Source organism: Lutra lutra, chromosome 8, assembly GCF_902655055.1.
Source record: "Lutra lutra chromosome 8, mLutLut1.2, whole genome shotgun sequence".
NCBI classification, from domain to species: domain Eukaryota; kingdom Metazoa; phylum Chordata; class Mammalia; order Carnivora; family Mustelidae; genus Lutra; species Lutra lutra.
This window is the reverse complement of record NC_062285.1, coordinates 63,323,399-63,345,721: the sequence shown is the minus strand read 5'-3', so window position 1 is coordinate 63,345,721 and position 22,323 is coordinate 63,323,399. Positions and strand designations below refer to the sequence as shown.

Below are 22,323 nucleotides of genomic sequence, written 5' to 3'. Positions count from 1 at the left end.
TATACCTCTGAGATAAATGGATGACCAAAACAGCATATAATTTGTATGAATGCAGCTTATCAACTTGTATGTTGTAGGTTATTCAACTGCAGCCTGAAAAGTGGTGAAACAGCACACAGTTATTTATTCATGTCTTCAAATATATTTATGCATGTCTTCAGAGTAATTGTGAACCTACTGCTGTGACTTTGTCCACTTTGAAATGCCTTTTTTTAGCAACAGAAATATGGCACCTGCTCAGATATAATCATACTCTTAAAACTGTATCCTTCTAAATACTAATATTACAATTCTACAAATCACTGAAATTTTAGCAAATGGATAGTTGTTTAGAAGAAGCATTTGAGCCTTTTTTTATAACATTTTTTAAGGCTTCTATCAGAGCACATTATCTTCTGAAAAAGTTGTAGGTTCTCTGATAATCATTAAAAATTCTATTGGAAGATAATAGTAGAATTATCTTTCCAGAGTTGTAGTAAAAAAAAAAAAAAAAAAGATCTCCAGCTGTTTCCATGTTTAAAGAATTTCCTTGAAGTCTGTTTTGCATAAACATCTCATACAATCCTTTACTTCCCCATCCTCATCTTTATCATTTATTATTTTAATGCCTAGTTTAGTTTTCCTTGTTACTTTCTGAACACTTGTGAGTGTACTGATTATGCTTTGTTATTCTGTCCTGATCACTATTTTATATATTTAGTTCTAACATAGGACTATCTCTACTATATATCCTATTATATGTCTACTTCTAACAGAGGTTGTATTCCTAATGTACTTTTGATTCAATATTATGTGTATCCTTGTATCTCTCTCGATTTTTATCCATCTCAATCTTTTTCACTGGACAAATGAGCATATTATCTACTATGTGACAAGCACTGTCGTAGGCAAGTACAAAAAATCTCATAGATGTCATATAGAAGATTCTATAGAAGATAATAAACAAGTAAGCAAAAAATATACAATCATTTCAGGAGAACTTATAATTTCTATGAAGAAAAATGAAGCAAGGTAAATGAAGAGTGTCAGAGAAGTATGTTATTTAAGTTGGAACTCCCAAAGAAGCCATTTTGGAGGAAATATGAATCATATGAAAGAAAAATGCAAAGATCTGGGGAAAAGACATTCCAACAACAAAAAGAAGAGTGCATGAGAAGGGAACCAGTTTGGTATATTTGTGAAATGGCAAGAAAGGCAAATACTCATGTCATGTAGACTCTTATAAGCCATTGTTGGGTTTTGGATTTTACTCTGAAGAGAGATCGAAAGGCTCCAGGCACTGGAACAGAACTGGAGCATGCTCTTACTTCTGACTTTTAGAAGTCATCCTTAGTGTTAGAGAAAAAAGACTCTAAGGGAGTCAAGGGAGGAAGTAGGGAGACCAGTTTGGAGAAAGTGACACTAGTCCAGACAAAAGATAATGATGGCTTAGACCAACGTGGTAACAACACATATGGTGAGAAGTGGTAAGACTGGAAATATATTTTGAAAATCAAAATTATGAGACTTCTTAATATACTCGATATGAAATACAAAGGAAAGAAACAGTGACTCCAAAATGTTGGTCTGGGCAACTATGCTTTGGGGCCTGTAGGAAACCAGGCCTGCCAAGAACTACATGAGCAATTTTGGAAGCAGAGTCCTACTCCCCTCAACTTGACTGCAACCTCGTGAGAAGCTGTGGACCCAGAGGCCTCCAGGTAAGCTATCCACAGATTCCAAACCCACAGAAACTGTCAGAGAACTTTTGTTTTTTGCTGCGAAGTTTTGGGGGTAATTTGTTATGCATCAATAGATAACTAATACAGCCCTCTTGAGATTTGCAGTTATAAATTTCAAAGATAGTGAGTGCCACTGCAAATGTAGAGTGAGATAGTCAGAAGAGGTATGTGTTTTTTCTCTTCACATTCCAATGCATGGAAAGGGTGTACTAGGGTAGCGAGCAAAACTAAACACAGGTTCCCCCTGGGGAGGAAGAACAGATGAGGAAGGGGAGGGATAAAATTAAGATGCATTTTCAGCTTTAATCTATGTATTTGTGTGTGACCTGTGATAAGGGAGCAGGAGGCTGGCTGAAGACAAAGCAAAAGCTGGCACCTTGCACCCCCTCTCCATCCGCTCCGCCTCATTAATATGTGTAGCATTCCTCAGGCACCCCTGACCGCCATAAGAAACAAATAGTTAACTTGCAGAGATCACAATCCTGCAAGACAGTCTCCCTTGGTTTACAAATGTCCTAGAGATCTACAAACAAAGAAGTTACCTTATCAATAGCACAAATTTCCAGAGGCAAATAACTGAGTTCCTCAGCCCTAAATAAAGTTAAATTTCTTCTACACCCAAATCTCACTAACAAAGACGCTTGATAGCAGAAATGTGAATGGCTTGCCAAAAGACAACACTGATCAAGCAGAAAGGCCTCCGGTATCCCCGCACTTTGTAGGCCCTCTTTAGCATATGAAAACTCCGTTGAAACCTCCCTTTCCCTCACCTTCCCCCAACCGCAGGGTACATAACCTGCCATCTCTCACAACCCGGGGCAGCAGCTCTTCCCGCCCACGGGTCCTGTCCCCGTGCTTTAATAAACCACCATTTTGCACCAAAGATGTCTCAAGAATTCTTTCTTGGTCATCGGCTCCGGACCTCAGCCCACCGAACCTCACCTAGGTTCTAGAACTTCATCAACCTGAATTATTTATAATCAGCTTATATTTATTCTTTGTGTGTATAACTTAAAGTAAAAGATAATCTTAACAAAAAGGTAGCACTTAAAAAAAAAGTAGACTTCGTGAAAAAAGTAGTTTATCAGGGAAGTGCAAAATCACAGTCTGATCTGCCTCTTGATTTGTAATCCATGGTTCCAGGCGGCCCAGGATTCTGCAGCGCTCGCATTTTCTACTGAGATGTTCAGGAGGGCCAAGCAAAGCCCTCAGACCACAGTGCAGCATTTATTTGCAAAACCCAGGTTTTAGCTCCTGGTAAGGCAACAGCATTCCCATTCCTATGCAGAAAATTCAGAAGATCCCTCTACTTAAGGCCCAGAGCTCTGCAGCTGGAAGCAAAGTGCAAAGCGCACTGGAAACATCTATCACCCTAGTCGGCTTCACTATTTTTCTGTGTGAAAACCCTTTGAGGTCCAAGATGAAAAGACACCTTATCATTTAGGTGTCAAGTAGTGTTAAGTTGGATTCTCCAAGGCTTTCACTGCTGTGTCATTTTAGTCACATTATTCTCTCAGGTTGTTAATCTATAAAGGTGTAAATACAAATGGAGAAAATTATAACTTCTTGAGGATTCCTGTGCCAAACATCTGGGGGCAAATCCTTTCAGTGTGGGTGGTTTCCCTAGCAATTATTCATGAGTCTTTGTATAGCCTGCCTGCTTTCTAAAAAGTCATGCCCTTTAATAGGGGATATAGAGGGGCAGAGTTGTCAATTGACTGAAAATAATTCAAAATTAATGGTAAGTAATTATATATGAACTGATTAAATTTTCTACTCCCATGAGATTGAAATCTCCTCTGAAGCAGGGATCATGTCCAACATTCACTAAACAGTTATTACTTTGCCAGCCAAGTGATAGGTTAGGAATAGTCCAGTGTAGCATGTACTGTGAATATTATCCGTGGCCATATCATTATCATATTTTCTCTTTCTTTATTTTTCTTCTATTGTGCTTGCCTCATCTATTTTTTCTAGCTCTTTTGGGATCAGCTTTTTTGCCTGCTGCCATTTAAAAAAATGTGATACTATGGGTTTATTCATTCTAAAAACATCCTTTAACAGTTGCAGATATCTGGAGAGAAGTTTAGTGTCACAAATTCTAAATATCTAAAAGTCAATTAATTATCATAATTAGTAAGCAAAGTTTCAGTTGTAACATGTTCCCAATCATCATTGTACAAACACAGCAAAAATCACCAGTAACTTAAACATTACATCAATATCTACTATTTACACCTTACTGCATATATTTCAAGCTCAAAAGACGTTCTTAAGCTCTAGTTCTTTTCCTTATACTGACCTTCACAAGATTCTCCACTTGGTGAAAACATCCCATTGTCATGGTAGCCATCTCTGCACTCACAGTGGTACCATCCAGGCAGGTTAATGCAGTTGGCACGACTGTCACATTGAACAAAGCCATCAGAACACTCATCTATGTCTGTTTGGCAAAGAAAACAAAAATGGGATGTTATACAATTGTTGCCTTCCTCGGCCCCAAACTCAAATATTCTGCTAGAGAGCTACTAGATGTTTTAGTGCCAGCAAATCCTTAAAATTGAGGAAACAGAAACTCAAGAAAGTCTACTTGGTTGTTGAAAGCTATACAGAAAGAAGGTAGTGGTGTTAGTAACAGGAGAAATAGCTAGATGGCTTCTCTGCAAAAGTCATCAAAAATGGATAAAATGAAAAGAAATGGTCTATGAGGGTCATTAGTGCTGCTCACCATGTATTTCTAGCTCTTCTTCTGGACACAAGCTAGGGTTGCCAAATGAATGCATGAAGCCCATTAGGAAGTGGCATGTGTCACATTAAGATGCAGCCTGTGATTCACATGTACCCTTCCCCATCACAATGACCGACAGTCCCCAGGGGCTCTAAAGATCAGTCTGATCCCTGAGTGAGGGTGATATGGGGCACAGTCCTCCCCTAGTTGATGGACATGGAATATGAGCAAGAAATCAGGCGTTTTGCTTTAAGCCACTGAGATTTTAGGGTCTTTTATTTATTTATTTTTTAAGGGTCTTTTATTACTATAAACCTAACCTACCCACCTGACTAAAATTTCATTCATCTCCAGTAGCAATAGCAACATGTTTAATACTTTCAAGAACATATACCATTTATGTCAATTTTTAATGGGTTTCACATATACTACCTCATTCAACCCTTAAAAAAAAAAAAAAAAAACCAAAACCAAAACCAAACCAAACAAAAAAACCTTGCCAGGTAGATTGCTTATTGAACATATGGAAGAAGAATGAGGCAAAAGAAAATTATGGGATTTAACCAAGGTCACCTAAAAGTTCACTGTTGCCTGACTTTCAGGTGTGTGTTCCTTCATAGAAGCCGACACAGGCTGAAATCAGGAAAATTGTCTAAACAAAGAGAGCTATGTATCTTCAGTCTCACACATTTCCTCCAGTGGTTTATTATTACTCCCGAATACTGTGAGCCTTTTATTCTACTTTTTGGGTCAGATTTTTGCATTCTGCCATTTAAAAATTTTATCTGATACTATGGGCTTATTCATTAAGTCTGTTAATGATGAGAACATCTGAAACCAATCCAGGTCTCTTCCTTTGCTCACAGAGGAAAAAGTAATTCCTGGAGTTGCCTTACAGAATGCCCCCTTCTGCTTGGTGCTCTGACGGACTCAGACCCTGCTAAATGCTGAGATGACAGCAAAACCTGGCGGCGGAAATATCCACATGAACCCTACTTCCATCCTGACAGCTGTATGCCACGACTGAAAATTCTACTCGCCAAGGTAGGATAGCCCTTTCTTAGATACTTGCCCCACCTGCATCACAGTGCCTGCTGCAGTGACCAGGCATGACAGTGTCCCGCGTGTTGAAGGGAAGGCCTGCATTTTAGAGTCCTCTCTCAGCTGAAGACCGTCCACTTCAGCTCCACAGAATCTACTTCCTTCCTACTTCCATCCCATTTAACTCTAAATTCTCGGAAGTATATATTCCTTTCATTTTCTTTTTAAAATTTTGCCTTTTCTCTATTTGATTTTGAAAGAGACACATTTTTTGAATAAATACACTGTTGGTTGTTTTTTTTTTTTTTAAGAGAAATAAGCCATCCCTCATTTATTTCTTGACAAGCCCAGAATCCCCTCACTAAAACAAGGTGTAAACCATTCTCTTAGATTAGGCAATTACACACACACACACACACACACACACACACACATATACACACTATATTTATGTGTATACATACATATATATTTTATATCATTGCAAAATTTTAACATCATTTCTGAACTAAGAAATCTTTTGCCTCTGTAGTTCCTCTTCTGAAGAGTTAGTTCCTACTGTCAGTAATTCCTACTGTCAAAATAATTGTTAGTGGTCAAATCAGCTAACCACTGACTTCTTGACAAATAGCTGATGTGGATTGCTTCCATTTACTGAGGCCTCCTAGGCTTTATGAAACAGCTTATTTGTATTTCAGGAGCCTCCCTAACTGATGAATCTCCGATTATAAATGGGGCTAAAATACTATGCTCATTTCAGCTAATACAGTCTTTTCTTCTAACCCAAATGATGCAGAAAATTGATTATGTCATTTCTTAACTACATCGACAAAAGAAAACAGGTTGGGATTTCAGCTTTAGAAGTGAGTCTCTTGGAAGAAAGGCCATGAGGGGGAAGCTGTAAAGTATCTTGTTTTAGAAGAATCTGGTCATTAGTATTGGTGATTTGCAAGTAACTATTAAGGGAACAGAGCCTTCTCCCCTGAAACAACTTTCACATTTATATTTAGCCTTTAATTTAGTCCTTTTTTATTGCCTGAACACAGTTGCGGGCTTAGCTTGGATCTCATGACATAGATATGTATTTCAATTTTTACTTCTCACTTACTTTCTCTCCTCCCTCTTTGCAATCGCTAGACCCACTCCTTACTGCCTTGGGCCCACTTCTCTCTCCTACATTGCAGCACCCTTTCCTACGTTACAAATACGCTCGCTGAAGCTTAAAGAGGATATATTATATTACTTCGTGTTCTAAAGACTGGGAATACAAACGCATGTTGGACAAATGTATTTTTCTTTTTTGAAAAATGTATTTTCATTTCCTGTTTGTGTTATTATTTATTACTACTAAGTAGTATTTTAGATGATGAATATGCAAATATGTGTACTACTCATTAATTTGCATTCAATTTTTATTGAATGCCTGTTATGTGCCAAGTACTAAGTGCTGGGAAACAAGGATGCACAAACCAGAAATAACTTCTGCCTCACTGAGATTAATATACATCTAAACTGTCTTTTATTTTAAGAGAATTAAATTTATAAAAATCTGAATTTACAATCACATAGGACAGTGTTTCCCAACATGTCATAGATCTGCCACCAGTGTCATGTTATTTAGGTGATGATACAGGATGTTTTTTTTAAAGACTTCATTTATTTATTTGACAGAGAGAGAGAAGTCACAAGTAGGCAGAGAGTCAGGCAGAGAAAGAGGGGGAAGGGGGCTTCCTGCTGAACAGAAAGCCCGATGCGGGGCTCGATCCCAGGACTCTGAGATCATGACATGAGCTGAAGGCAGAGGCTTAACCCACTGAGCCACCCAGGTGCCTGATAATACATGATTTTAATGGCTAGGTATTTATATTTCTGAATTATTTCCATTTATAGCAAGTGATATGAATAGTACAGTAGTGAAATTATATTTACATTTAAAAAGTGACAGACATTACAGAAACAATATTAAGTAAATGATGGTATAAACATTATATAACAAAAATGATGAAGTTGGTATGTAAGTGACTAAAATTTTGAAAACAACAATATACAGTATGGAGCAATTATTCACATTTCAGAGGGATGTGGTGAGTACTTCCTCATGTAGTGAAATACCTTAATTCATTTAAAATAGGACTCAATTTATAAAATATTTAGGATGTCTATGTCATGCTTCAAATTATATACTTGCTATTATTTAGGATAGTGAAGAAAAACTAGCCAGGCAATATAATATATAGTACTTCATTTTACACTTTCATGTTCCTACTGATATTGATTTGTGTATGCAAACTCTTCTGCTTTGGTGAAAATCAGCCGAAAATGAGTGTGCTTGAATCACCAAAGTATGCACTTCCCACCAGAAGGCATGTTTGTTTGGCTCATGGTTTTAATTAAAGCCAAAGCTAAAACAAACAGCTTCATATGTAAGCTACTTGATGGTATATATGTTCTCAGTTATTCAGTAAATATTTAGTAAGTGAAGAATGGAAATCTGATCCACAATTTAAGAAGTAAGTATATTTTATCTATACACACATTTGAATATAATACTATGTTTAACATATAAGTGACACACATATTGTGTGCATTTTCAAATATGCATATATTATGCTTTATATAGAAAACAGTAAAGACAAAATTTCAAAGAATTCGTTTCTTGAGTATTTTCTTCTGGTCAGTTAAAACCCAAACTTTACATTATCTAATTGAGTTAGATTTACAGGGAACAGCAGACCGAGGAGAGAAAAATGTTATTATTTCATTCCAAGTGAGAACTACCATGTTTGAACAAATTACTTTCTGAACTGAATAAAAGTTTTCAAAAAGAATAGTACAGAATGTATAAGCTCATATGATTTAGTCTTGATTATAAGGACCTTAATTTTGTACTCTGTAGGTACATTATATAGAAAACTAAAAATACATTTTATGAAAACCTGTGATTTCATTACATATTCTGTCTTAGAAAGGAACCAGTTCCTAATTCCCTAAGGACAATTAAAACTCCCGCAGTAGCAACATTTAGAACAGTCAGCTAGTGATGATATTAAAATGCTGTCTCAGATCACAGAGAATTCAAACTCCAAATAATATTTAGCCATCCAACAGCAGTCATGAACAGTAGTCATACTCCAGGGATCAAAATCGACTTAGATAGTAAAAGTGGAAGGCACTGTTGAGGATAGATTTTCTAGACAGCACATATGTTTTTGAGGCAATCATTAAAAACAAACCAACAAGCAGAAAAACAAGAAAAAGATATGAATAAAAAAAAGCTCACACATGTCAGTGTCTTGTTTTCTTTGTCTCCCTGAGGTATGACAACACAAGAATGGATGCCTTCTAGAATGTCACATGGACCACTGTTTTCAACTGAAAATGGCTGTTGCCATCAGCATTTAAAGGGTCACTTCAAACAATGACAAATTATTTCCTTGTAAAATTAAATATAGTTACAGGGTGAGACACTTGAGTGATAAGCAACTTTGTTATCAAAAAGTTATTTCTGGGGGCACCTGGGTGGCTCAGTGGTTTAAGCCTCTGCCTTCGGCTCGGGTCATGATCTCAGGGTCCTGGGATCGAGCCCCGCATCGGGCTCTCCGCTCAGCGGGGAGCCTGCTTCCCCCTCTCTCTCTGCCTGCTTCTCTGCCTACTTGTGATCTCTGTCTGTCAAATAAATAAATAAAATTAAAAAAAAAAAAGTTATTTCTGTCATAACAACATAACTAAGAATAAAAATGTGCAAATATCTAGAATCATCCATGTCTAAGACAGACTCTGCTCATTAGTTTAACCTGCTCTCTTTTAAGCTAAGAGGAAACTGATTAGTTGCTACTCTACACAGAAGAAAAGAAAATCCAGCTCTTCTTTAAAGTGAGCACATTATTTTTAATGACAAAGTCTAACAGTAAGAGTTCTGTCTTTCATCCTCTTTATCATTAATAAAAACCTGACATCATTTGTCATAAAAAATAGTAGTTGGACTATTTATATTACTGTCCTGTGCACTGGTAGTTAAATTATATTGATAAACAGCAGGCAATTAAACATCCTGAAAACAATTAATCAACTCTTGATTACCCACATGTGGATTATTTGTTTTCTAGATTATCTGCAGCATTTTTTTTTTAGATTTTTTTATTTATTTATTTGACAGAGAGAGATCACAAGTAGACGGAGAGGCAGGCAGAGAGAGAGAGAGAGAGGGAGGGAAGCAGGCTCCCCGCTGAGCAGAGAGCCCGATGCGGGACTTGATCCCAGGACCCTGAGATCATGACCTGAGCTGAAGGCAGCGGCTTAACCCACTGAGCCACCCAGGTGCCCCTGCAGCATTTTTTTTAATCACAAGGTCATTCCCCTCTGTCTCTTGTTGAGCTTCTGTGGAGTCTGCTTTTAATATTTAGATGTGAGTGTTCAAGGAATGCAAACTCTTCTGAGCATTGTGTTGTTTTTAATAACTATACCAGATCTGGATATAAAATATTGTCCAAAATTTCATAAGACTTTTTTCATATTCATTTTTTTTAATAAAACAGGGCAAAATACGTAAATAAACTTTGAGAACCATAAAAGCATAAAAGCCTCTTCACAAGTTGGGTGATAACATTGCAGGTTTAGTGAAAATTATTTTCATTACTTTATAGTTCATAATCAGGAAGTTAATGACTGCTCCTAAAAAAGCATTAATACATATAAATATAAAACACATAACAATGTCATCATATCATTTATTCCTCACTACAACCATGTGAAATATTCTTATCCCTATTTCACAAAGAAGCCATGAGAACAAATACATTGCCCAAGCTCACACAACAGACCCAAACACTCTTAATGGCCAAGTCCAGTGTTCTTTCCCACATTAGGCTGCCTCTGAAGACAGGCTTCAGACATTATTAGGCTGTCTCTTGGAGGAACAGCTTCTGCTTTGAGATATCGCAGGGTATATCTTAATATGAGTGAATTCTAGCTCTTTGGCTTATTAGCTACATAACTTTGAATATTTTGCCAAATCTCTCTGAGTTTTCTGGTTTTGAATGAGAAATAATTCTCTCTGTTAATAGTTTGCTGTTTCCTACCATTTAGTATGCAAGGCCTCATGGGAGTGGTACCTGGCTTATATAGGCTATTAACATGTATAAATTCTACCTCCACCTCATAGTTTATAAATCATGCTCACTTATGTCCTTTGATTACCTGGAAAGGAACAAAGAAAATACAGTTTTACAAGTAGGGTTTAGATCAGAGAATGTCTTGTCTGTGGACAATCAGGAGCCACTGAAGAGTCTTTAACAGTAGAGTGATGTGGTTGATCTAAGGCCTACTTTGGGAGGAACAGGGTAGCACCTCTATGTTGCACAGATGGGACTGGGCAAAACTAGGAGCAGTCTCATGTCCTTATGAGGATGTTTATCATGATCTAGGAAAAAAGTCAATAAAGATTTGAGGGTAACAACAGTGGAATTAGGGATAAGGAAGCATAGCATATTTTTTCTCAAATGCTTATCTTCAGTCAGTGTACAAAGCCCTCTCATGTTCTGTGTTGATGTAAGACTGGCCAAGTTCACATTATGTATGTCCAGAGACATACCATACAGAGAAAGAAGATCAAGACCACCTGATTTTTCTTGTAGTTGCTGGGGTCTTCACATTTCTTTTTTTCTTTTACAGTCTTTGCCTATGCTGTCCCTACTACCTAGAATGCTCCTCTTTCTCATTGCCTTATTCTATTTCTTACCTGTCTCTGTCTCATATTAGACTAATTTCCTTCTGGAAAGCCTTCCTTGACTCCTTCCTTAGATCTCCTAGTGCTCATTGTTTTTTGTACTTTCTCCTATGTGTTCCTTGCATTTTGCCTTAATAGCAACTATCATAAGGGTTTTTTTAGGGGTGGAGTGTGGTATGTACACTCGTGAATATTCTGACTTAATTAGAATAGCTTCAATTCTGGAGAAAGTCCTCTCTCCCTCCCCCTTGCTTTTCAAAAAGTGTCTCGATTCTTCGAGCTTTGCATCTATCACTGTGAATTTCTCACCAAAAAACCCCAAACAAAACAAAACAAAAAACGGGGAGGAGAAAGTCTGCATTGATTCTATGGATTGATCTGATATCTTTACATTATTGAATCTTTTAATCCAGAGGCATGATATATATCCTCTTTCTCTAATAATTTTTATAGATTTTATAGTCTGTAGTTTTCTGAAAGGATTATCTTAGGCATATTTTGCCAGGATTTATTCCTAAATATATGTTTTTACCTTCCTTTTTAAAAAACCAATTTTATTTTTTCTAATTTTATGGAGATATAATGGGAAAATAGAATTGTAAGATATTTAAAGTGTACAACATGATGATTATACAAAGGCAAAAGGAAAAACACCCCCAGCAGAAAAGAAAATTCAGTACTTTTTTTGTCTTTCCTTGGAAAATAGAATATATTTCTGAAGTGGTATAGTCAGAGCAAAGGAAGCCACAGCCTAGAATATATATGTAATAGTGGGGTGCTACAGGTGATCCAGGTAGTAATCTCTCTGAAGAATTCCAAAGAGACGTGAAATTCCACATAAAACTAATGTGAGACATGGAGTTGAAAGTAGTTGGTTTAATTAAAAGTCTACTGATGAATAATCAACCCCCCCCCCACCTTGAGCAGACTGCTAAAAAAAAGCAATTATCCTTAAAGCCACAATGGATGGTTCTTCTGTAAAGAAAATGGATAAAATATCTGGAAGAAACTGGGCAGCCAATACCGGAGTTACCGTCCCTTGGAACAAAGTCCCTTCATTTCAGTGTTTAGAGATCTCAAATTATAAAAACCAACACAAAACAAAACTGGCTCTCTTTTAGCTCACTTACTGCAAGTCTGCCAGTCAGCAAACTTAAACTTCATAATCAAAGCTCAAAATCAGTTTTCCTATTTACTCACTCTTAAACACTAATGTGTTTAATCAAGGGACAACAAAAACTTAAGAAAAGTATATAACATACTTGGTTACTAGGATAAGCAAGATATACCATCAGGAAAACTGACTGTGAAGGAAATAGAAATAATTATAGGACAGAACTTAAAACATTTCTTATTAATATCTTCAAATATTATTTCTTATTAATATCTTCAAATATTTGAGAGAATATTTCACCCATAAGAAAAGGACACTACTGTAAAAAAAAAAAAGAATATTCAAAGAATAAGGAAGAGTTCTTGAAAATTAAAAATATGACAGCTGAGAAATTTTTAAATGTAATGCAAGGCTTAGAAGATCAAGTAGAGGTAGCATAACATATAGAAAATAGACAAAAAATATGATTGAAATAAAAGCAAAGAGCACCAACCTAAAAGGCCTAGTTTCTGATTAAAGACAAAATTCATACCAAGAAAACAGAAAGGTCAATGGGAGAAAAATATCTTTAAAAACAATAAGAACTCTTCACTACAGAGTCCTCAGATTAAAAAGCCCCAAACCAAGGTCTTCAAATAATGAAAAATGACCTGATAGCCAATACATAGTCATGGCTTACTATGGAGCAGCCCCTGCAATTTGTAATATACCTATATACGTTCATTTAGTGTTGACAGCTGTTTCATGAAGTAGGAAATATTATCATGCTCCCCATTTTATTTATTTTATTTTATTTTATTTTATTTTATTTTTTTTAAAGATTTTATTTATTTATTTGACAGAGAGAGATCACAAGTAGACGGAGAGGCAGGCAGAGAGAGAGAGAGAGAGAGAGAGAGAGAGGGAAGCAGGCTCCCCGCTGAGCAGAGAGCCCAATGCGGGACTCGATCCCAGGACCCTGAGATCATGACCTGAGCCGAAGGCAGCGGCTTAACCCACTGAGCCACCCAGGCGCCCCATGCTCCCCATTTTAAAGAGGAATAAATTTAGGCAAGTAATTTTTAAGAGAATTTAAGTAATTTACCCCAAGACTATAGAAGAACAGAACTGGAATTTGAACCAGACACCCTAGATACAGAGATCAAACCCTTACTCCATATACAACACTGCCTCACAAATGAACAAAAGAAAGACTCACATCTAAATGCACACTGACTGTAATTTCACAATAAGTATAAAATACAAATCTTAATATCTTCCAGAAGGATATAATAGATTACATACAAAGGGATGAGAAGTAGTCTAGCATCATTTTACTCACATGTAGCACTGCATGCTCACACAGTGAAATAATTATTTTGACCAAGGTCAATTATTTTGACCCAGAAATGTTTTAAGTTTTGTTTTAAGTATAGACTACAAGTAGTCTATACTTAGCATAACTACCAAATATCTATGAAAGCAGAATAAAGATACTTTAAGACATATAATTCCTTAGAAAACTTATGTTCATGCAGTATTAAAAAAAAATGTTCTATAAAAGTTTAAATCAAGACAGAGAAAGACCTACCGGTAGTTTATCTCTTTCTCCTTGAAATACTTTCCTCATTTTGCAAGGACATACCACTTTTAGTTCTCTTTTTAGCTCACTGGCCTCTATATCTTGGGCTTTTTTGTAGGTCTTATCTCCTCAATTTCCAAAAGTGTGAGTTCCCCAGGGATCTATTCTCTGATCTTTTCTTTTCTCTCTACTAGCTTCATAGTGATTTTATCTAGTAGGAAGGCTTTAAATTCCCAAAAACCATCAATACACTGAAAACTACCTGTAGTGGGTTGAATAATGGTCTCCCAAAATTCATGTCCACTTGGAACTCAGTTTGTGACCTTATTTGGAAATAGAGTCTCTGTAGATATAATTAGGTAAGGATCCTGACATAAAATCATCTTGGATTTAGGGTGGGCCCTGTGTCCAATGACTGGTGTCCTTTTCAGAGGAGAAGACACAGAGAAACACACACACACACAAAATCAATACGAAGATGGACGCAGAAACTGCAGTTATATAGTCACAAGCTAAAAAATCTCTGGGGCTACCAGAAGCTGGAAAAGGCAAGAAAGATTCTTAGTCTTCAGAAGGACCATGGCCCTAATGACTCTCTGATTTTGGACTTAGATCCTCCAGAACTTTAAGGTAACAAATTCCTATTATTTTAAGCCACCCAGTTGGTGGTACTTTTGTACAACAACCTTAGGAAAATAATACATTACCTCATTCACACTTCCTCTCAGATCACTCTCTTCTCTTCCAAACCTATCTGTTTTCTCACCCAGTTATTCGATTCCTCACTCAATGTTTCCACTTGGATACCGAACTGCTCCTTCTGAAGTCTTCCCCACTTCATCAAATGGCAACACCATCCCATTACGTAGGCAAAAAACTTTAGATTTATTTTTAATTTCTCTCTTTCTCTCACTCCTCTTACCAAATCTATCCAGAAATCCTACTGGCAATGTCTTCAAAATATATCCAGAATCTAATCACCACTTGTAACCGTGTTCATGCTTACCACTCCAGTCCATGCCACCATCTCTCATTTGAATTAATATAACAGCCTAATGAATATCCCTGATACTATCTTTCCCTCCTACCATCCATTGTGAATTCATAGCATCCAGACAGTTCTATTAAAATGTATGTCAGATTGTATCATACTTCTGCTCTGATGCTATCTACCATTCAGGGAGTTTGGAAGGGAAGTCTATTAGGAAAAAGCTGTAGAGGATATATGCTGTTACCAACCATTTTTTATTTCTAAGGCTGGGGACTACATTTCCCAGAAGCCCTTTCTCTACATGGTGCTGTGTTTAACAAGGAGAGGGACTCCTGAGATTTGCCAGAGAGAAGTGAGGAAGAAGCCATTATTTGGGGGTAGTCATGGCAATCAGTGTCAGTGGTTCCTATGAGCTCTGGCTTCTTCACCAATTCTAGCGTGTCATTCTGAAGTAATAAGTGAGTGTTTCAAATCCTCAGGCTGCAGCCCTGCAGACCTTCACTCCGCAAACCCTTCTCACACCTGTGTAAATCTTAATTCCTAGATAAAACTCCCTATTTCCATAATACTTTTAGTTGCTCCATCTTCCTGACTGAATTCAGACTGATACAAAAGTCTATATGCCAGAAGATATGATGGAGAGTTTATTTTAAATAATGAATTTATGATAAAGTATAAAAGAAAAATTACCATCAATTAGAAACTTCAGGAAAAAAAAACCAAAATGCTTTAAAGACAAGAATTACTACACATATGCTAGTAAATAGTATTTGCATGGTCACAATAATTTAAACACTAAGAATTTTCAAATTTTAGACCTAATCAATTAGCGAGAACATGGGATACTTCATTGTGGTTACTGCACAGAATTGATCAGTCTTGAGAATATAAAAAAGACAAGAGGTGGAAGAAAGCAGAAGACAGAAGCTGAGAGATGGAAGTAAAGAGTAGAAGGGATATCTTTATTTTCCATAATGGAGAATTAAGAAATGCTACCCAGAGCAGATAAAACAAAAAATGAAAGTGAAAATACATATTGCTGAAGGCAGGAAGGGTAACTTGCATGAGAATGAGGGATAGATTGAAGAGTGGTGGTATAGGGAGGCAAATCTTCATCTTTTATAGCAAGAAGGTTGTTGATAACCTCTAAAATTGACTAATTGAAGCATGGTATGAACATACTAGAAGAATTAAAAGTGGTCCCTCCTAGCATCTTGCGTCAACTGGACTTTCACAAGAGAATTACACTTGTCCTAAGTCATCCAGTGTAGACCATAAATTAACTGCTCTCTTGTATATCTGATATGCTACTAGTCACATATCATCTTTGGGAAATAGAAGAAAATATCTTTGAGTCATTTTCTGGTTCTGCATTTCAGAGAAAGAACTTCTTTTCAGAAAGGCTTCTAGAAAGTAAGTCAGCAAGCTTCTGCTTTTCATTCTAATTTCTACGTTTGAGATTTTTAACCACATGTCTTTTTCTTTCATATACATAAAAAATATACATTCAGAATATTCAGAAGCTTCATTTTAGAAATGTTGAGTATAATAGGATAGCAATTCCGCTAGTAGTGATATTTAGATGGAGAGAGAAATGAGACAGGAGTTCTGGAAAAAGGTACCAGGGCTGGAGATACGAGAGGAGCATAATCAGAACTGATTGCACAAGATGCTACAAAAATCAGAACTGGCTGGATGATACTAGTAAAGTTGAGGTTAGAGAGAGACAAGAATGAACCAAGGGCAGTCTTTGGGGGAAAATGAGGGAGCTAGAAAAGAAAGAGGGACTACAGGAAGAATTGCTAGCAGTGAGGTGGGAAGATCACAGGTCTAATAGAAACCAAGGGAAAGGGCGTCGGAGGAGAAGAAAGGGCTGTCAACAATGCTAAGGAGCACTGCCAATGGCTTCTTGATGTACATGTAAGAATAAATACTTCTGGTTTACCATAGCATTGAAAATCCTCTGATGTATGAGCAACAAGTTGAACAAAGCATTTAACATAAAACTCTGAAAACTCCTTTATTAAAGCGTAAACATCTTTGCAGCTTCTATCCCTTTTACAAGGTAGCTAATGTGTACAATATGAGACTTGAAATACTCTAACATATTCATTCAACAAGAAAATATCAAATGTCTATCATATAAAACACAGATGGTAGATATTATGGGGATTACTCAAGAGCTCATAGTCTTTTTTTTTTTTTAAAGATTTTATTTATTTATTTGACAGACAGAGATCACAAGTAGGCAGAGAGGCAGGCAGAGAGAGAGGAAGGGAAGCAGGCTCCCTGCTGAGCAGAGAGCCCGATGCGGGACTCGATCCCAGGACCCTGAGATCATGACCTGAGCCAAAGGCAGCGGCTTAACCCACTGAGCCACCCAGGCGCCCAAGAGCTCATAGTCTAATAAAAAAGATATAGAATTAGCATAAACAACTCAGATACAAGATAGATATCATGAGGCCTGAAGGAATAATACAGATGAAGAAATATGTGAATTCAGGAAAGAGACATTATTTCACTCTGAAATTCTGATCAATGAAGAGTAAGCCACAGGAGTAAAACATGGCTGAGCAGAAATTTCCAGATTTACTCCTGCAAATAGTAGCAAATTACTTAAAACATTTATTCATTTATTACATTGCACTCAAGTACCTACATTTTAAATAGGAATATTCTTTTCATATATTAGATGATATTATAGTTGGCCTCCCAAGATAATACGAATGTGAAGAATCTACTAGTTCTAGGATAATAAGTAGACTTCTCTTAATCAGGGTGAAAAACAGGGAAGTCTTAATTCCTATGCTTTCCTGAGCCACTTTCTAATAGCAAGGATTAGATTGCCTACTTGATCTCCCTCAAGATTACTTCCAGAAGGAGAAGAAAGAAGCTAATTTTTCTCAAACTATCCAGTAGGAATAAGAGGGCTAGAGAGTCTTTGTGTAATAATTTACTGCACGTGTTCTAATTGTTAATACAGTGCTAAGAAAGGCTTTCTGCATTTTGATGAGCTCACTTACAGGCTATTTAGGAAAATGAGCTTTGACTGGCATGCCAGGAATAGTAAGATGACAGTCAAATTAGGTATTCTGTATTTATTTGCAAACTAACAAACTTATATCACAAGAAATACTGCTTTGAGCCAAATGAGGTCACTGATGCCAATAATGAAAGAAATGGAAAACTAGTTTCCATATATCTGAATAAGAAGTCAGCTCTGAGTGGGGACTAACCATGAAATGTACCAAAGGATGGCTTCTGTTGGCTTTAAGCAAGCGTCAGGTCTCTGACAGACTATCTACTTGCAGACCATTTTATTATAACCACTGCTTCCATCTCTGCTGAACCTCCCACCACCTTGACACAGGTTTCCCAACTGGTGACAGAACATCACAACTCTCTCACATGGACAGTTGAAGGGAAAAACAAAAACAAAAACAAAAAGGAAGTGATAGAGCAAACCAGTAACTCCTTCCAACTACAATGAAATGAAACAGATTATGGGTTTCTTAAATACGGGCTTATTCTCTTATGGTGCTCTACAACCTCAGCCACGTAGACTGACAGCAACTGTTCGGTTCTGTCAATATGAGGTCACTTAATCACACTTATTCTTGACTAATTATATTTTTTGTTCACTCTAAGAACATATTGCTCCATGATCATTCTGATCAGTTACACAATCCCATGTTCTCATGAAGGCAACACCAAATGCTAGATCAAAGGGTTTCTGGTCCTGAGTGCCTGATCTCATGGGCTCAGACTAACTCTGTACTTGGGTACTGTATATTAAAAATAAAAAAATTCCTTTAGTTCACATTTTTATGATTATCTTATATGAGGGAGTAGGAGAGGAAAAGTAGTTGACAGTTGTTTGGCTACTAAGTGCCAAGGATTTTATCTATCCTTTGTATCCGGTTTCCATCACATCATTACTTACACACACATACATACAGGCACAGATTCTAAAAATTTATCTAGAGCTAAGAGAACTGATATGTATGAACCCCAAAGAAATATAATCTCTATATGAACACAGCTTCCACGAGCTACTTGTAGTTTTCCATGGCACACATGTTGCCCAGGAATTCATCCCCCTGCTGCTCAGAGGCAGGCTCCAGTGTTGTAAAGAGTTGGGGTAAGAAGTTTGTACTTCTGGTAGCTTCAGTGCATTTGTCAGCAACACGAAGCATTTGGAAGTCTGGCTTTATCTGTACTATGTTGGTATTGTGCTGCCAGAGCAAAGAAAATGATCTAAATGTACAGTGATGAGGGGAGTGATTCAATAAATTATGGCACATGCATAGAAGGGAATGCTATACAGCTTATTAAACATTTTTGAAAATCAATAATGACATGAGAAAACACTTATGATAAATGTCATGTAAAAGAGACAGGATCAAAGTTAAGAAGAAATTATTACAGTATGTAAACATGGATTTCATTCATGAATATGACAGCAATTATCTCCAGTTGGTAATATGACAAGTCATTTTTATTTTGTGTATTTCTTCATTTTATAAATCTTCTAAAATTAAACTATATTGTTTCTATAATTTATATATATTTACACAATAGATATGAAGTTTATAGATAAAGCAGAATGGATTAGAGGAGTAGCTCACATGCATACTTCATGTTATTTAATGTCTCAGGAAGATGGCCAGGGCCATCCAGTCTCATCTTCCACAGACGGTGTGCTCTGAGACTTGTACTGACCTTTTTCCTTCCTTGCACAGGAACCGGACTCTCCTGCCTCGATTCTTTTGCGTACAAGGCTCCTTCTTTCTGGAATACGTATTCCCCTACTGTGACTCCTCAAAACTGTATCTGCAAGGTTCTTCTCAAGTCTTACTTATCCAGGATGTCATTCCAAATTGTCTGGGATCTAGTCCTCCTGCTGTACTTACTGTTGAAACTTCCAGTTATTTGAGTGTCTGTTAGTCTCCCTCCTCCCTCCAGCTTTGTTGAAATATAATTGGCATATAACATTGTATGCGTTTAAGATAACCACTTCTTGATTTGATACACTTATATACTGGAAAATGATTGCCACCATAGCATTAGCTAATAGCTCCATCACCTCAAGAACTACCATTTCTTTTTTGAGGTGAGCGCATTTAAGATTTACACACTTGGCAATTTTCAAATATATAATATAGTTAACGACATAATATTGTTAATGAGAGTCACAATGGTGCACATAGATTCCCCAGAACTTATTCATCTTACAGCTGGAAGTGTATGCCTTTTGACCAATATCTTCCTATTTACCCCACCCTCAGCCGCTGGTAACCACCATTCTACTCTCCATTTCTATGAGTTTATCTTTTTGAGATTGCACATCTAAGTGAGATCAAACACTATTTGTCTTTCTCTGACTTATTTCACTGAACACCATATCTGCAAGGTCCATCCATGTTGTCGCAAATGGCAGGATTTCCTTCTTTCTCACGGCTAAATAACATGCCACTCTATGTATATACCACATTTTCTTTATCGATTCATCCATTGAGGGACACTTAGGTTGTTTCCAAATGTGTGCCTTCGGAGGGCCTGAATATTACATTACTCATCTTTGAATCTCTTAGTAAGCTGCTGTCTGGTGTACAGTAGGCCTCAGGAAATACCTGTTGACCTCCGACGAATTCACCCTCAACAGACAGGACTGAATTATGAGTGGGAAGCATCTGAATTCAGATATGAGTGTTTCAAAACAATGGAAAGAGCATTAATGAAATAAACTTACATAAGCCATCGTTTTTCTTCAAAGGGAATGTTTCTGTAGTGGGGTTAGGAACATAACTTAAGTGTTGGTCTTTTAAGGTTAGGACCACACTGACCAGCACAAAGCAAGAAGGATCTCTGGATTTAGAGAGTATCAGAGGGTAAGACCTAAAAGATTAAGCTATACATTTTTTTTAGCTATTTAAGGAACATGGCATATACTGGTAGCTGTCATTTTATTAACCAGTTAACTAATATTATTAACCAATTTTATTAACCAATTAACCAATATATTCTTTCAGAGTTACACTAACAATAACTGCTTCAAAACTTAAATTTGGGACTTTAAAGCTAAACTGTAAATATTAAATCTGTCCCACTTTTTAACTGGATCTATTTCAAATATAATTCATAAAAGTAACTGTAACATATGACTATAAAATTAGGCACTCTATGCTTCTAATGTCCTATAGCAAATGATCAAAAAACAGAAAACCTTTGTTAAATCACCTTTACTTATCCCCTAATGGCATGTCCTCCCTAAACTATGGAGACAGCATCTGTAATTCTTTAGACTCTAGTATCTCCTGTGCCTACAGAACAAAAGCAATTCCTCAATGAGGACAGGGAAATTTATTAGATAGGCAGGGGAAATTAACTGATGAATTCTAGCTCATTTGCGATAAATTTCTCTACCCACATATTTAATTTCTTGTTATGCTGAAAAAACTCATAGAATCTACTAATAAGATAAATTCCTAGAAAGAACAAAATAGTTCTAAAATATTATTTGTGTTGGAGATTGCTAACAGTTCACAGAATCCTATTTCCTCTTCTTGCTTGGCACACAGCTAGAACACCTGAGTTTCAGCCAATGACATATGAGCAGCCAATGCTTTAGGAAGCAGGATTGCTGGCCTCACCTTCTTTCTTCCCCTTTGCTGGCTGGATGCAGTTAACAAGGTCCCAGGGTGTGGGGAAAGGGGGCAGGGGAGGCAAAAAGAGAAGGAGTTTGATTCCCTAAACTTCTTGCCAATCAGAAATACTTACTTTGACAGTTATCTGAAAATAAACCTCTAGTGTGATTAAGCCATAAAGCATTTTGGCTCAATTTATTATTGCTGTTAATATTTCCCTAAACCAATACCCCATATAAACTACCTGAAATCTAGATCTTTCAAGTTCACAGGCATAGAAAAATCTATGTATCATTTGCTCTGCTTTCTTATTTCTTCTCCCCTGAATATGGATGTTATTTTTTCTAGAAGCATATGTAACATACATAAGGCATTTATGTCCACAGTTATATTAATTTATTTATTCATTCATTATATCAGTTTGACTGAGAACCTGTTATTAAGTAGACCCTGGAGATATATGAATGAAGAGAATATAGGACCTGACTTTGAGACGCTTATAATGTAGCAAGAAAGAAAGACCTGTGTAGCAGGAGTATAACTTAATGTATTAGTATATGTGCTTCCTGGTTCCTTTCTTTTCTTTTCATTTTCTCTATCAATGGCCTTCTCTTCTTCCATGGGTCTCTTTCTCTCCCTCCCCGCAGTAGATATCCCCAGCTCACAAAGAGAAAACTGAGCCACCCACTTTGTAAATAGCAGCAAAGTCTGAAAAATTCAAAAAGGCAATCCCAGATTGATAGGGTGTTTGAAAAAACACGAAAGGGTTTGATGATGATGCTAGTTCTGGGGAAA

The 22,323-nt window shown here is 36.8% G+C and overlaps 1 protein-coding gene across 7 annotated transcripts in view; it reads right to left on the bottom strand.

The window, feature by feature from the left end:
• The window catches only part of NELL2 (neural EGFL like 2), a 405,295-nt gene that overhangs the window by 18,921 nt on the left and 364,051 nt on the right, over positions 1 to 22,323 (bottom strand). For all 7 annotated transcript variants that reach the window (XM_047742250.1, XM_047742251.1, XM_047742252.1 and 4 more), the window contains one exon: positions 4,024 to 4,164. In XM_047742250.1, the coding sequence (XP_047598206.1) occupies positions 4,024 to 4,164 (141 nt within the window). The remainder of the gene's footprint in view (positions 1 to 4,023; positions 4,165 to 22,323) is intronic.